This window comes from Manacus candei, unplaced genomic scaffold, assembly GCF_025592945.1.
Source record: "Manacus candei isolate 608988 ecotype Guabito, Panama unplaced genomic scaffold, ASM2559294v1 h1tg000092l, whole genome shotgun sequence".
Lineage (NCBI taxonomy): Eukaryota > Metazoa > Chordata > Aves > Passeriformes > Pipridae > Manacus > Manacus candei.
The window spans coordinates 161945-178678 of record NW_026138140.1 but is presented as its reverse complement, the minus strand read 5'-3'; the positions used below and the strand labels follow the sequence as shown (position 1 = coordinate 178678).

The following is a 16734-nucleotide window of genomic DNA, read 5'->3' as shown; positions in this document are numbered from 1 at the left end:
GCAAGAAGCACAGTCTTTCAAAATTGTGAGAGCTTCATTCTAGATGGAGAGAAGAAACACAGCTCAGCCTGCTCCAACCATAAAAAAATGCACCAGGCCACATAGCAAAAATGGCTGCATCTGATGGTATTTCAGAGGAAGTACAGCACGTCACAGCCCACGCAGCATCAAGCTAAAAGTCTACAGCGAAGTTTCTCTCCTCTGTCCTTCAAGAAGTCTGCATATTTCCTCAATATTTAACATCCAGGGACGCTGTAGGTATCTCCAGTGCTACCTCTTCCTCCCACAGCCAACATGAAGGAGATGTCCCTGAAAACTCATCACTCACTGTCAGTTTGTGGTGGTAAAAACAGCCTTTACCAGGCAACGGATGTCACGGTAATTAGCAGCAGGCTTCAGACTGCTTAAAACTCAGAGCAGGCAATTTGACCTTTCGTTTTCTTTCTGATATGAAGGGCACAAAGGTGGCCTGAATTTACTTTGAAGTACTTCCCTGGCTCAGAATCACACCATGTCCTCATACAAAAGCTGTGATGAGGCCAACGCGGCTGAGAGCAAAATCCATGGCAACAGGGGAGCAGAACGCAATGAAATCCCAGTGTGCAGGCTCACTGTAACCAGCTCAACACATTAATTTAAATTACTTATGAAAGATAAGATCAGCTGTGTAACAGGAGCACAGTACCAGGGGGTTCTCAAAACTCAAAACAGTTGTTTAACACACTGAGCAAAGGGATTGTAAAGCTCTACGAGGAACTGAGCATCAGCAGCTGGAGTATGGTTCAGAATAAAGAAAGGTTATAGTCAAAATGGATGCACTTCCACATTCAACCAAAAAGCACTGTGCTCTTTGTAATGTCCAGAGGGATTAACAAAATTAATTCTTTTCACCTTACAAAAAAAAAATAAATCAAAGATTGTAAGTGAACAGTACAGAATTGAATAAAGGGACTCTTTTCATCCTCTGTCAAGGTATATGAACAAAAAGTCAACCAAGCAATTGAAGGGAAAAAGCTGAAAACTCAAGGCATAGCACATACATGGTACCACAAGGGCTTATGGCAGCCAAGCTCAGTAAGTTTAATGTTATTACAGGTTCATAACTCTATCCTTACCAGCCAGAGGAGTAACCAAATTCACACTGGTTCGGGGCTAACTCCTACAACCAGCTGGGTGTTACACAAATGTTTCTGTGGTCTAAGATTGCCTATCAGTAAGTACAGAGCTAGTAACACACTCCTTTGCAAATGTATTTGAATTTTACTGGTGAAAAACACTGCATAAACCAGAGATAAATTAAGATTGTGAAAGGATGCCTGCTCTCCTTTCTGGGCACACAGTCTCCAACTGCCTGGATAAGCAAAAGCATTTGATTATGCAGACATATTTGCATCAAGTTCATCCTTACAGAAGTTTCCATGCTGTCCTGTGAAGTGTGGGGCCTGACCTGTGCCACAGATAGGCTGCTGGGGGGCTGAGCCCCTGATTTGGGCACGTTCAGTGTGATCCTTAAATAATTATTGCTCCTGGACTATCTAATCCATACTGTTATGTGGGTAGTGAGAGGGGCTGTGCATGCCCTGAGCCAGCAGAATGTGTTACAGCAAATAAATGCCTTTCTGCCGGTGTTTTTTTTTCCTTTCTTTTGCTGCCTCTAAGCTGAGAGGCTATCTGCACAGGAGAGAAAGCTGCCTGGAGGCCAAGAATCTGAACAGGCAACCACAACCCCACCTGGAAAGCCATGGAGTTAGCTGCAGCCAGAAAGATCCTCAAAGGCAGCTTGGCTTTGTAGGAACGGTGGCTCCACAGGCGATGTGCACCAGCCGTCACGCCCAGAGCCGTCATCAGGAAGCAGAAATACGCTGCAAGACACAAAAACAAAACACAGGGTGTGCCAAGGGGCCAACTGCCATCGTTTTTGCTTTCTCTGATGTAAAGATGATCCTTGCCTCTGCCTGCTTACACCTGCAAGGTCACTCAGAAGACGAGGCTGGGCAGACAGGAGGTGAGGTTCTCAGCCCACCTCTGCCTCACAGACCCAGGGGCACAACATTCCGCTTCCCAGCTCTTCCCCTTCAGCCAGTGCTAGTTCAGAGGGTTTGCCAGCACTGAAGCACCATGCCATGCCATGTTTATGCAGTGTGCCTTTGCCAAGCACAATGCAGTAAAAGTTCACCACTCCTGTCAGAAGAGTAGCAGCAACTTTCCCACCAGGACACTGCCAGCCTCCTCCAGACAGGTCTTTGCTTGAGTCTGATCTGTCAGCTAGTTTAAAAGCATCACACCCCATCCCTAAAGATGCAAACTGTGCCAGAGTTTCCACAATAAAACTTTCTCTCATCATCAGTAGCTCATGATCGGTATTAAAAAAGCGTCAGGAAGTGGAGCATTCTCCATCTCCCTCAGTTTCAGGAAGTGCTTTTCCTTCCCTTAATTAAAAAATTGGCCAAGTTAAACCTGCCTTGAGCATTTTTTCAGATGGCCAAGACAGTACAAGAGCAGGCCTGCTCCTTACTCATCCCACTGGCTCCATGGTGGACTCACAGCTCAAACAAGTGTACCCTCATGCCTAAAATAACACCCACACTGACCACTGTCACAGCATAGCTGCATCCCTGGTTTCCCTTTCAGCAAGGGCCGTGTTCCCACATGCTCCAGCCAGTTAACCTCGTGTTTCCAGAGGCAGGGGGAATGGCTGGCTGGGGCAGAGTAGTGAGACAGTGGACCCAGGCCTGCCTACTCAAGCCACACATCTGTGCATTGACTGCTTCTCCTTTGATGTGTCCCCTGTTTGTGCCTCTGGTGTCTTTGAATTCCCATGTGATGGATGATCCATAACCCGAGTTGTTCTGACTTGCAACAAAAGAAGAGGCTATGGGGAAAGGGTTGGAAGAACAGCTGCTCCTCCTTCTGGAGAGAGACCAGAGAGAAAATGGGAACAGTTAGGAGGAAAGTATTATGTAAGTCCCAAATAAACTGCACCACTTACAACTACTCGCATTCAAGATACCCAGCTGTCATAATATGCAGGCTCTTATGTCTCCCTCCCATAGGTGTTGAATTCTCATGCTGTGCCTAAGGAGGACAGGCTCATTTTACAAGTGTGAAATTAAACCAAGAGTAGATTCAAACAGCAAGAGTACTACAGGACAACTTCAAACGAGTTTGCACCATCTGCAGCGATGTGTTGTTTAGCCAGGGCTCCCTGCCACTCTACACACACGGAAATGTTTTGGTTAAAACGGCCCATTTCAAATACCTAAACAGAGTTAACAGAACAAAAAGGGAAAACATGATTCCCATAAGGGGCTTTTCTACCTGTGTCTGCACAAGAGTCTGTCCAGCAGGGGAACCCAGTTAGACGTGCAGTGGCTAAAAAGGAATTCACGATCACCTTTTCCCACTGTGTAATGTAAAACATCTGTCCTTGCAAAAAGAAAACAAAAATATGTACATATAGGTGGGTGTCTACTGTGTCCTGCTATCAACTCCCAACTCACAGTGCTTGAAATTACAGCATCTGAGAGAAAATATAATAGAAAGACATTCGGTAAAATAACAGCAACCATACTTCATGTTGATTGTCACCCCCGCAGAATGAAGAAGCACATGGACCTTATCCACTCCAGTGGCAAATCCATCAAAAACAGATTTACCCAAACTGCTTCACATTATGTACATGACCCAAATTCCTGTCATCTCCCTGTCATTTGTACAGCAAACCAAAGCCTTCCTTACAACAGACAACTGGAATCAGAATGGTCCCAGTAAAGATGATGCCTCCCTAAAACCTGCTATGGATGCCATCATCAAAGAAACAACTCTCCTTTTCAGCAGGCTGCAGTGCTCATGCTACTCCCAGAAAAAGCTAATTTGTGCAGTTGTGCACTGAAGTCTATCACAAAATTAAAATTTTTATCTGCCTGAAAGGAGGTACAGAAATTACCTAAAATCATGCGTTCTCTGTTCACATTATTTACAGATTTTGCTGGATTTACAGATTAGTCTCACAGTAAAAATGCCAACACCCCAACACTCCAGGCTCCACTGCAGCCTTGCAGTTCTTGCACATGGTTTGTCAGAGCAAGGATTTGGACCTATGAAATTAGGGAAAACCTATCCTTCCATTTTCTGTATGTGATGTTGAGCTGTGCAGAAACATCACTAAATAAGGCCTTCCAAATCACTCAAGTGACTGTAATTGTGGGAACAAATCTGTGACACACAGAATACTGACATTACCCAGCTAACATAAAAATATTAAGGTTAGAGTCCTGAATCATTACAAGAAAATATTGTCTGTGGGCTTTATGACTGCTTAACGTCACGCTAGTCATGGGCTGAAATCTTCCACATTCTTTGCTTCCTTAAAGCACAAAAGGGCTTTTCAACCACTTCAAAGCAACAGATCATTTAATCGACCAAGTGCTTCTCAAGGCATTCATCCATCTTAATCATGAATGATTGCTTAAAACCAGAATTAAAGATAAATGGGTAGAATGAGGTCTGTGCAACATTAAGGTTGATTTTGCTTCCCTTCTCTGTCCAGTGCAAGAAAGAGGCTGAGTGTAGGTGATACACAGAGCACACGGAATAGCTGCATTGAATACAAGTGATTTTTGCTGCTTGATGATTCAGCTCTTACAGAGCTCTGCTTCAGAGACCCTTTCATTCAGCCCACTCCACACCACCAGCATTGCAGCAGAACACACAACACCATTTTGGGAGTCTGGGGGCTGCCCTAGGGTCGACATGCCACCCTGTGTGTCCATGCCTTTGAACAGCACCTCCTAGCCCACTCCCCATCCCAGCACCATTCCCAATTCACACTTCCCAGGAAACCCTGGGGTAGAGGGAAAGGAGTGCTGTTGCTGCACAGGCAGCAGGTCCCCAGCCCTGGACCATGACCAGGTGAGCTTGGCTGTACTTCAGGCCAGGGACTAACCCCTGCTGTGCCCCAGCCAGAGGAGGGGGATGCCTGTTTCCCAGGGGGCAGCCAGCACTCTGGGCTCTCCCCAAGGTCACAGCTGGGAACAAGCCAGCTCTCACCTGTGCAGACTGCAAGCAGCGAGGCAGAAATGCCAACAAGAATGAGTCCCAGACTGAGGAAATACCCTGAGAGCTTCCCAGAAACATGCTGTCCTGATCAAATGGGGCTTTCCCAGGGCTTCCCTGGGCCACAGCACTTTCCAGCCCTCTCCAACCCTCCAGAGACCTGCCAGCCCCAACCCTCTACTGCAGTGATCAAGCAAAAGCCGCTGGGGCTTTATACCCACGCAACATGCCTATTTTTTGGCTTTGCAGAGGAGGAATCATAAGAGCAGAAATTTTCCTAATATAAATCCTGAGGGCTGAAACATCCCCAGAAACAAATAAACAAAATTACTCAGGAGTTTAGTGACCAGAACCAAATCCTGTCAGACAAATGCGTTGTTTGGTGATAGCAAGTTTCTGTGATTCTTACAGCAATTAGAGTGCCCAAAAATATTACCTGACCACTAATTCCCAATGTACAAATAGCCAAGATGAAAAATATTTGCCATATAAAGACAGGTCTCAAGCTTTCCTTTGCAGAATAAATTATGATCTCAAAACAAAAATCAGACTATCAACCATTTGATTTTACATTAATCATGCACAGTTACAGTAACTACATGACAAGAGAGCCACTACTTACCTACCTGTCTCATTTTTGGGGGGTGGGGAGTGTGTGTGGAGTATGACCATTTCCATGAAATAGAAAAGGAGTACAACATGGAGCAAAGCAGCCCAGTCAATAGCAATTCCCCCTTACACTGAAAACTCCCTCTTAGACCTGTAAATAAACAGGTCTCCTAAGTAATAAAGAGTAAATAATATTTGTTGCAGAAAAAGGGGGAAAAAAAACCACAAGAAAAGCACCAATAAACAACCCAGAAACCAAACAATTTCTGTTATATTTCTTTTTAATTTAGTGGGATAGCTAATGTACAAAGAGGAAGCTGCTAAAATAGCCAGATTAGCCTTCTGCATGTTTTAGTTAGCCAACTCTGCAACCAGGATGACTTATCAAAGCAAAATCACACTCACAAGGAATTAACATGTTATTAGGCACGTGTCATCCTCACACACCTCTGCACCTTCTGAATATTGTGACAAGGAGATCTACAGGTCTGCAGGGCCTTCTTGGGCCTGCTTCTGCTACTGTAAAATTGTTACTTTTGAGAATTTACTTGGAACAAGAGCTGAATGATCTTCCCTTGCCCCTAGGATGGTGTGGGAATGCTGTGTGCCATGTCTGCAGCTCCCCAGAGCAATAGCTAGCTTGGCCTGGAGAGGTGGTGAAGCCCCAAGTTCACACAGTTTTAGAGAATTTCAGCTGGCTACAGTTTGCTTTGAATCACCGTCTGCTCAAAGCAATAATTACAGGAGCTTTAGCTCTGGTCAAGCCCATTTTTCTCCCATTGATCTGAATATGCTTCAGAACAATTGTCTGAAGTCAATTCATCCCAGTGAAGACCCAAAACTCTGCAGGGGGATTTAGGGCTTGCTGCAGGTGCAAGAAAAGTCCGAGACCTGGGTGCAAGCACCTGAAACAGCGGAGCCTGTGCCAAGAGCTCTGGGCTCTGCACAACTCCAGCACCAGTCCCTGAGAGGCCTGTGACTGGAAGGTAAACCAGGATATGGTTCCTAAACCAGGATCCTTCAAAAGAAAGATTATTTAATCCAGAAGAACAGAGGCTTTAAGTGGGCTCCTCCTTGTTTCTCCCTACTCTTTCTGAAGGCCTCCTGGCAGTCAGCCTCAAACACAGGAATTTTACTTCCTTCTTCCATTGTGTCTGACACCCTGCAAGCTCTGCAATACACAAACCAGAGGTCAATGGAGCAATGGTGAGGGGGATCCCAACACATTACTCCCCTGGACAGGGCACACAGTCTCCCCACTCTGGAGCCCTGCAGAAGCACAAGGTGTGACAGAAGCATTTCCAACCGTGAGCTCACTCGACAGAGCACAGCACAAGCAAAATGCTTCTGAATTGAAGCAGTGGGAGAAGCACTTATGAGAGGGAACAGCGAGGAAGAGGAGAAAAAGAAAACAACAAGTCACCTTGTGCAAAAGGACAAAAGAGAGAACCAGTGCATAGGGACAGGAAGAGGATGCAAGAGAGACAAGATATATGAGGTTAAACTACTATGCAAGCAGGGAGCTGGCGGGTTGCTAGGCTTCCAAGTACACTGTGCCTGTGCACAGATGCTATTTATGGGAACATGCCAGAATCAATAGGCAGAAGATTTTTATTCAACATCCTTATTAATGACCTGAAACAAAGGCAAACAGCATATTAATTACAACTGCGGATGATGCTAAATTTGGAGCAGCAGCAAGAGAGCTAAGAAACACAAAAGGATCCATGTGGAAACAGGGAAAGCAAGGCTCAAAGTAAAGATCTGCCTGGACAGACAAAGAAAAGTAATGTAGTTTGGGGAATGATAACTGCAGACGGGGATCTGCAACGAGGATGAGGATCTTGGGGAAGCAGAGGCCTACAAGGAGGATCACCAACAGCTCATAAAATATTCTCGGCGTGCAATATGATAAGGCAGCAAGACATCAGTGTGATTCTGAACACCAGGCACAGAGGTGTCATCTCACTGTCAGACAGAAGCAACGGAAACCATACCAGGCAAACTGTTTAAAAATGTATGAGATGGAAGATCAACAGCAAAGAACATTTGAGCCATGTTTTCCAGAACAACTCATTATCCCCCATGGCTGGATTTCCAGAAAACCTTTACTAAGCCCAGTGCCAAACTCTTCTGAAAAGCTCAGTGTCCAGAGGACTGGTCTCTTATGAAGATACAGAGACATATTGCCACGGTCTATATCTACTTCCCAGGTATTAGGAAATCATCTTCTGCTCTAAGTGGTTGCTTAAATTGGAGCAGCTCTCACCCCTCCAAAAAATTTCAACTCTATTGTATGCTGAATATCAAAATTAGAACTTCTGTTTCTGAAACCTTGGACCACATTAGAAACATGATATGTATTCACTGTTTGTGAATCCAGTGTATTCCAAATTGATTTTGACTTTTATTTGGTTATAAAAAAGGCAAGTCAACCAAAACAAGATGCTCAACAAGCACTGGGTTCACTCTGCATATCTGAACACACAGTGCTGGCTCCTGAAAGTGATGAGATGATTGGACATCATTCTTCAGCACAGATTACAAGGAGACACTGTGGGAGAGCAACTATCCACACACTACCAATGTCAAACATAACCCAGTTAGATGGAGTAAATCCCAATTATCTCAGAGGGACAATGCACCAGACATGAAAATAGTAGCAGTGAAACAAAATCAATTGCACATTCACAATGGAACTACTGTCAATATATAAACCATCTTTAATATACAGAATGACGTCACACAGCTGTTCCCACGGGGTGGCAACACGTGGAGCCTGGCACCAACTCACACTCAGTGCAGGCAATCCGTGCCTGGGCACAGGTGGCACAGAGAGGAGGGATAGCACAGCCAGGAGCAGGGAAGGGAATCAGCCCTTGCCAGTCCCACTGATGGCATCTCTCTCACATGTGGCTTAACACCTCACAGTGCCTTGCAGAAATAAGGGATCTGAACACTGCATTCAAACACAGCAAGGTGACTACTTTGAACCTGACACCGTCTGGGGTTGTGCAAGTTGTTCCAAACACAGATCCCACCACAGCACTATTATCCAAGACAGATTTTGGGACTGGATAAGTTTTGTGAACCTTTGAGCTTTTTGTATGTTCCAAAATGTAACAAATGTTTTGCTGGTGCTGATGCAGCCCATTGCCAACTTGGTTTTGAGTCAAGCGATTACAAATCCCACCTCGGCCAGCACGGGGACATACAACACCCAGTGCCAGGAAGCAGGGCAAAACTCCCAGATCACCTCTGTCTCATCACTACCAACAGTGGGGGAAAAAACGTGGGGGAAACTGCTCACCACTTCAAACAAGACAGAGGACGTGCCTTGTGAGATCAGAACAGTGGCTCACCTAGCCTAGTACTTTCTTCCAAGGGGGGTAAGGGGAGTTGCTATTCAGAGGAGACCAAAGAATTAAAAAAAAAATTAAAAAGGGAAAAAAAGACAATGCAGCCCAGTTACTGTTGCACTAACAGTGCCTGCACACTTCAAGTGATGTGGACTTCAAGATGTGGCATTTTGCACAGAGAGTATGTGAAAAGTAATTATCAAGGCTGGATGCTGTCCCAGAATTGTTATCACACTTGCTCCTGTTAGGAAGGTGACAGATCTTGGGTCAAGATAGCCACCAAGAGTCAGGGCCTTGGTTCTACGTCTTGTTCAGAGGAAGTGAGCCCCATTTACTCCTGTGCTGGTGCAAAGCCCAGCACAGTGAGCTCAGAACAAGATGCACAAGCCTCACTCTCTCCTAGGAATTGCCACTCACATGGACAGTTTAGCCCTGACACAGCTGCTGTTCCCATGGCCCCAAGTCTGCAGGCAGGAGACCCTTAGCTGGGGCTGCCAGATCCCCTTCAGACTGCTCAGTGCTTCTCCTCTGTCACCCCGTGGGGGCTCAGGCAGACAGAAAGATCATGAGCCAGAAGGAAAGAAAGCCAGAAGCACCAACAACGAAACACGGACCAGAAGAACACCCAGTGTGCTGGCCGTGGTGAGATACAGAGTAGAAGAAATCTGTACTCCAGCCACAAAAACACATCCTGTTTGAACTTCCTGTCAGAGTCCATCTGATTTCTGGTTGTGGTCATCTTTCTCCCAAGGTGTGTGTCACAGCTTCTGCCTACAGTCACTCCCTGCCAACCCTTTGATGCAAAGCCCCCCTCACAACCAACCCACAGCCTTAATATCTGTACCTGCGCAGGGAGCTGTTCCTTGAGTGGTGTCTTCAGCTTCCCATTGCTATTGTGTAAAAACCTTAGCTCTTCTACTGCCACTGTTTTGGGGACAGCTTCAGAACACACAACACTCCTATTATTCTGTTGGAGGTCTCACTGCTGGGCGATGACATTCCCAACACTTCCTATAAGATCTGACACATTCCCAGCTCCAGGTTGGGAGTGCTTGAAGTTATATTCACCAAAGGCTTGTACATTTTTGCACACACACAGTTGAAGGATCCATGGCAAGATCCCATGGATACAGGCAGGAGTAATTTCTTGAGACATGGATTCTAAACACACTAATGGCAAAGAAAGTACATATTTTGCTTGTGGAAGAAAAATTAACAAACGTAAGGGCTGTGCTTCACCTGTAGACACCTGTTACCTCTTCAACAAGAGGGCAGCTGAAAACAGCTGACCTTAAAAAAATGCTGTTGCGTGTCTTGTGACATGACACCATTGGGTGGAAATACTCTCTCCACAGCAGCCAGCAAAGTCTCAAGCAAGCTTCCGAGAAATTTTCATCTCAGCACAGGCCATTTTTTCCTTCCCTGTGTACAAAAGGATACCACAACTTGACTTATTTGTATAAATAACTATTTGAGGATTAAAAATAACAGGGATGGACACGAAACATTTGCCCATTTCCACACCACCATCCTGTGCTTATTCAGTCAGATAAAAATTGCTTGTTAGGGAATTTTACTAACCGAACAAATCAAACCCAAGGTATTCCATAAGGCTACAAGAAACTGCATGAGAAGTACAAACAGCAAGTTGCTCCAGCACAAAGCAAACATCGTAAAGCTGGCTGACAGTCACAAATATGTAACACTCCTGTAACTTATGGGGGTGGTTTTCTGCTTTCTAAAAATTAAATTACATCTGCATATTCTCATCTGCCTTCTTTTCCTCACTTGTGGGGTTTTGCTGTTGTTCAGTGGCAGGTTTAGGACCTAACGAAGCACATCAGCTAACCTGACCAAATCAGGGAAAGCACTTCCAGTAGCATTGAGTGGCACCTAACTCCATTCCCACCGAAATTCAGGGCAGCACTGCCACCCATTTCAGTGGCTGCACCTACTTCTGAACTTCTTGGAGATCCTCCACTTCACTGTGCACAGAGCAGTGGAATAGTCTCCTTTGATTCAAAACCAGGGCTCAGAACAGAAATGCAGCCAATAATTTCATGGTGACTGGTACACTTTTTTGTGCTTTCATTAGGTAACACCAAGTTTGGGGATATATTTTCTTAAAATGCCATGTCTGCCCTCAGAATGGAAAGCCTTCCTACATACCAGATCATACCAACAGTCTAATCCAAACATCCCAGTTAAATGTGCTGGTTGATGTCACACACTGCACTGGTGGGAGGGCCAGGGTCATCATTACTAGATCTAGATTAGATATCAAGTCTCCAGTACACATCTCTACTGTTAAACTCCAGGGAAACCTTGGAGATCTCTTTGCAGAGCAAAGAGACGCTGAGGAGCAGTAATACAGGATTTAATCCCAATTTTTTGTAGGATTAGCATCCTACTAAAAAAAGCCTTATTTCTGACCTGGAACTGCATTTACTAAGGAGGAAGAAATTTTCACCTTAGTCCCTAAATTGCTGCCAAGAAGAAATGCTGAATTACTGCTCTGGCCCTGGAGTCTCTGGGAAGGAAAAACCGCTCTGCTAGCCAACATACTGCTCACTGAGCCCTGCTAACTATCAAAGGCTGGCATCAAAAGCTCCTTGGGCTGGATTCAAAAAAGCAAATGAGAATTAAAAAGCACTGTGGCACAGCAGCACCAATTCCCTGGGCCGCCCACCGCACAGGTCATGCCAGCTCTCACGGGGAGCCGTGCATTCCTGTGGAGACCAAACATGTGAAATCTTGGGCCAGAAACGGGTTCATCTAAAATTAGATCTACACATTCTCTGAGCGACTCTAAATTGAACCGAGAGAGAGAGATAAGAGGAAGCACATCAAAGGCAAAGGGGAAGCGGAGTTTTAGAGCTGCAGAGAAGATGATTTCTGATAAAGCCCTGCTCCTGCCTCTCTGTACTGTGGTGGAGGAGCTCAGGGAGAAGCCATCTGTCACATCCCTTTGGCCCTGCCATCACCAGCTCATGAAATCCAGGCTGTCTCTGCCTGGATGCACATGCCTGCGTATGCATTTTCAGGAACATTCCCCAGAGCCAGCACTTTTGGCTGAGTATACAAAAGACTTTATTCCAGTTGGAATAGCAGAAATGTTCATATTGACAACTGCAGCCAATGTGACACAAATAAAGCCAATAGAGCAATGGAAATCGTGGCTGACAGCAATTATTCCAGCGAATGCTAAAATTCCCCTAGGAAGCAAATACAGATTCCCTGAACGCACCAGCAACTGAAGATTGCCTTAAGATGTCGAACAGTTTACAGATATTTTTAGATCAAAAGAGAAGGCTGGAAGATGCTTTGGTTTCTCTGAAATTTCTGATGCTTATGAGTAGCCTGTCTCAGCTCAGCCGAATCCTGCGTCATCGCAAAACCATGGGCAGATTTCACTTCTCTCCCAGTGACCTCACTGCTGTCCTCAATCCGCACGCTGACTAGGGCTCTGGTGGTTTTTAAGTGCTCTATAAATGCCAAGAAAGAATTAATGCCAATTTTGTCTCTGTTTTTTCAAGGACAGGGGAAAGAAATAGCCATTAGCATTAACATTAGCACGGCACCTCAGAGCCTTGCATGCAGCAGCCAGTTCTGCCTCAAGGAAGGAAGTTTAGTTATTTAGCACCCCTGACCATCACTGGCCAAAGCCTGCCCTGTACAGAACCAGGTACACGACAGGGGAATGGCTTCACCCTGCAGCTCATGCTGTGCACGCTGGCAAGACCACTCACAGCACAGAGCCAGGGTACAGCAGCTCCTCAGCTGTTAGAAACAAAGGCATAGCACGCTCCGTACTTGTGACCTGGGCAAACTCAAAGATTCCACTTTTCATGATGTTTAGGCATGGGCACAGGAAAGGAGCAGGGCCGAGCAGGAAGTGATTTCCTCCTGAACTGCTGGGCCTCCAGGCACGATTCCCTGGGAAGGCAGCAGCACCTTTGTCCCAGCTCCCTGCTGAACAGGATTCATTGCACAGGACAGACCCTGCTCTGACCCAGTGCCCTCCCTCTGCTGAAGCAGAGATCTGAGGGTTTTGACTTCTCAGGACTTAAGATTCTCTAGATGATGTTTCCATCCTTCTGTATGACTGCATCTTGCCTGGATGCTTTGTGTCTGCTTCACTTGTGTGCTATCAGCTGCTACACCTTTTCCTCTCCCTTCCAAAACCAAACAGAGTTCAAAAAAAAACCTGTTGCCAAAAGCAGCCTCTTCCAACTTTCTCTCCTGGAAGTTTGAGCCTCAGAGTTGGGCTGGAAGCACTAAACCTCATTAAAATTAGAAGGCACAGGCCCCTGGCATCCAGCTGAACATGCAGCAGGCAAGTTAGCTTCCTAGATCAGAGGATGGTGCCAGGGGAGAGGAGGAGACCTTTGTCTCCAGTTCGGTGGGCAGGCTGATGCTGTCAGCTCTCCAGCACCACTCACCAGATGATTGCTCACCATGCTCCCCAAATGACTACTCACTATTCCAGCACAAACAGCCAGCTCTCCTCCCATAATGAGCTCTAGCACTGGGAGAGGGCCCACACACTGGGTGGGTCTCTGCCTCCACCAACCCAGTAAGATGTTTCGTACTTCCCCCACACACTTCCCCACCACCACCAGTGCATACACTGCATCAGGAGGCCAGCTTTCATCTGCCTGCTGAACAGTGGCCAGGCAGTTTTTCAGCCAGCTCAAGCACACAAGGCTATCCCTCTGCAGAGGCAGGAGCCAAAGCCAATGCAAAACAAGGACAGCCTTGCTATGGCTCCTGCAAGGAGGTCTGGCCACGTTTGCACGTCTGCCTCACTGCAGCCAAGTCCAACCAACTGCAGCAGGGGAAGGGGCAGCTCAGAAGGAAAACATTAAACTATGACCACTGTTACAATTGATTGCTTCAGTTGACTATAAAAGTCCTGTTTTCCACACTTACCACTGTTCTCTAAAACCTACTATTTTCTACCTACAGTCCTGTTTTCTACACCTTCCAGCATTGTAGAAAAAATTTATAACGTCATGGTCTGGTCAAAAAGAAAAAAATTATTAAAAGGCAAAACCCCTTTTCATACCCTCAGTCTCCTGTAAAACACACAGTTTCTGACATTTTCATAAGATGTTGCCATTTCCAACTTGTGCCACCATCCAACACCCAGTGCCCTGGCAGTGGCCCTGCCTGAACGACCCCCAAAGACAGCAACAGGCACCAAGTGGGAGCCCAGGACTCTTCTCCCTCTGCCCCATGTGCTGCCTGGGTTCAGGGAACCAGTGTTTCCCATCAGGACCCACTTTTGCTGTTCTCTACATGAGCTGCAGCCCATCTGCATCTGAACTCCTCCCCCTTCATTTATGAAGAAGGTGAAATAAGCCTCAGAAACACCTTGTCTCACCCCAGCCTCCAGCTTCTCTCCAAGCTCTCGGGTGTCCAGTGTGGCACAGTGAGCTTGTATGTCCATGCCAGCCCTGGACTGCAGCAACTGCTGGATAGATCAGCACAAACCCCTTCCAGATGCCTTCTCCCTTTCTTCTGAAATGCCACCTAAGGGCCTGGGCACAAGTCCCTTCAGGGATCCAACTGTGTGGCCATGATAGGAGACATCCTGTGAACTACTCCAGGTGCACAGGGCAGAGTAGGAGGAGCCCAACACATCAATCCCTTCTACTGACACAACAGGGCACAGAAGGCACTGCAGTGAGATTGGGTTGGGGAAGATATGAAACAGGAAAAAATACAAAGTCAGCCAAAGAACAGAGACAAAAAGCCAGGCATAAGAACGAGTCCAGTCAAGAAGAGCTCTCTCATTTGCCAAAGCCAGGCTGTTGTATTCTGAGCTGCTCAGAACGCCATCTGAGAAGCTGGTGTCCAAAAATGGGTTGAGAAAGATCCTCATTTCAGTCTCCCTCCAGAAATCCCCATCCTCTTGTGCTGAGGCCCCTGCACAAGAGGGATGGCACACAGGATTCCTGATACCAGCATCTGACAGTCTTCCCCTCTTTTTCACATCAGCCTCGCTTTACTTAGCACAGCAGTTGTTAATGTTTCAGCTCTGCAGTGGGGAAGCACATTTTATTGTTAGCCTACGTGGTAAAAATAAAATCTGATTACAAGAAATTGCTTGGCTTCAGCTGTAACATCAGTGTTAGTTACAAGTGCATGTAGTTCCTGTGATTGCAGGGAGGGAAGATGGAGGCAGAGATGAGGATGCATACTAAATTCTGCTGACATTTCCCAGCACAGCACTCCCAGGAGAGAGAGCAACACTTTTGCCTCCTTGACAGCAGTTGCAGCAATCCCAGACCAGCAGGTCCACATGGGTCACACTGCTCTGCCTAGTGGCATCTCCTGGAGAAGAAACATCTGATCTGCTCCCAGATCCTTGAGGCTTCCTCCAACCAATGCACTTCCCTTACCTGCAGAAAAGTCCATCCTGACTCATTGATAGAAATTCCTCAGAGCCTGTATACTGCCATCCCCACATGCACATGTGGCCAAAGATAAAAGGCTAGAGCCACATATCTCTGATGACTCCCCAGAGCCTGCCTGCACCAGCTCAGGGGCTGGTGGGTCATAGCTAAAGAAGGCTTTTGTGGCCCTTGGCTGGGTTTCTGTGTGTTTGACACAGCCAGCTCTGGGGGTGCCAACAAACCTCTCCTTCATGGGGTTGCTTCAGAGGGATGCCTCTGCCAAGCCCACGATGTCAGCGGACAGCCCAGATGCCAATAATCCTGCCAAATTCAGTAGGAAGCAACAGGAATTTCTACCTTTGCTGGATCCAGCTGTCATCTCTGTCCTCATGGCACAGGTAAAAGGGAAAGAGTACCTGAGGTTCTTCAGGTTTGCCTGGAGCACAGGTCAGTGCAGCCAAAGGCCCAGCGGCGCTTTGTGATGGGTGAACACTCCGGTGTCCAAAGAGGAACAGCTTCACTGCTCACTCAGCCATTCACACTGCCCAACTGTGGGAACTCACAGGAGTACCTTGAACCCACAGGACCAAAGGACCATCACATGCCTCCAGGGATCAGCACACACCCAGATTTTATTTTCCCCATTCCTTTATCACGCTCACAGTGACCACCAGACACACAGGACAGAGGGAAACTAAACAGATCACCACCAATGCACCAGGGGTGAAATCACGATGGGGAATAAAAATACATACTTACAGCTGAGCATTGTGAAATTCTCAGACAAGGTCTCAAGGAATCACTTCCAGCAATAGTTAAAACAAGAGGGGAGGGAAAAATGGGGAAGGCAAAACATTTGACAGGCAGGAGTGCCCTCTACTAGGGCATCTCACAGCAGGATCTGGAACAGACACAGGAGCACTCTCGTGTGACCTTGCCCACTCACACCTGCTCCATGAACAGGCTGCCCAGGGAAGAGGTGGACTCACCATCCCTGGAGGTATATAGAAGATGTGTAGATGTGGCGCTTAGGGACGTGGTTTAGTGGTGGATGATGGACTTGGCAGTGTAGGCTAATGGTTGGTTTCAGTGATCTTAGGGGTCTTTTCCAGCCCAAGTGATTCTGTGATGCTTTTCTGTCTGTGCATTGCTACATGGGAGGGCACGTTCCCCAGCTGTACCATGCACACAGAGCTCAGACCATTCCCAGGAGTGAAAGGTGAGAGAACAGCATGTTACAGCCATCCTCAGCTCCAGCGCTCATCCCATTTTTAAGGAGAGAAACACTGTTTGAGAAAAGACTCTGTTCC

At 46.6% G+C, this 16734-nt stretch overlaps 1 protein-coding gene across 1 annotated transcript in view; it reads right to left on the bottom strand.

Annotated features, from left to right (window-relative positions):
* The window catches only part of SCD5 (stearoyl-CoA desaturase 5), a 31532-nt gene that overhangs the window by 8810 nt on the left and 5988 nt on the right, over window positions 1-16734 (bottom strand). The window contains exon 2 of the mRNA XM_051768036.1: window positions 1732-1862. Within this exon, the coding sequence (XP_051623996.1) occupies window positions 1732-1862 (131 nt within the window). The remainder of the gene's footprint in view (window positions 1-1731; window positions 1863-16734) is intronic.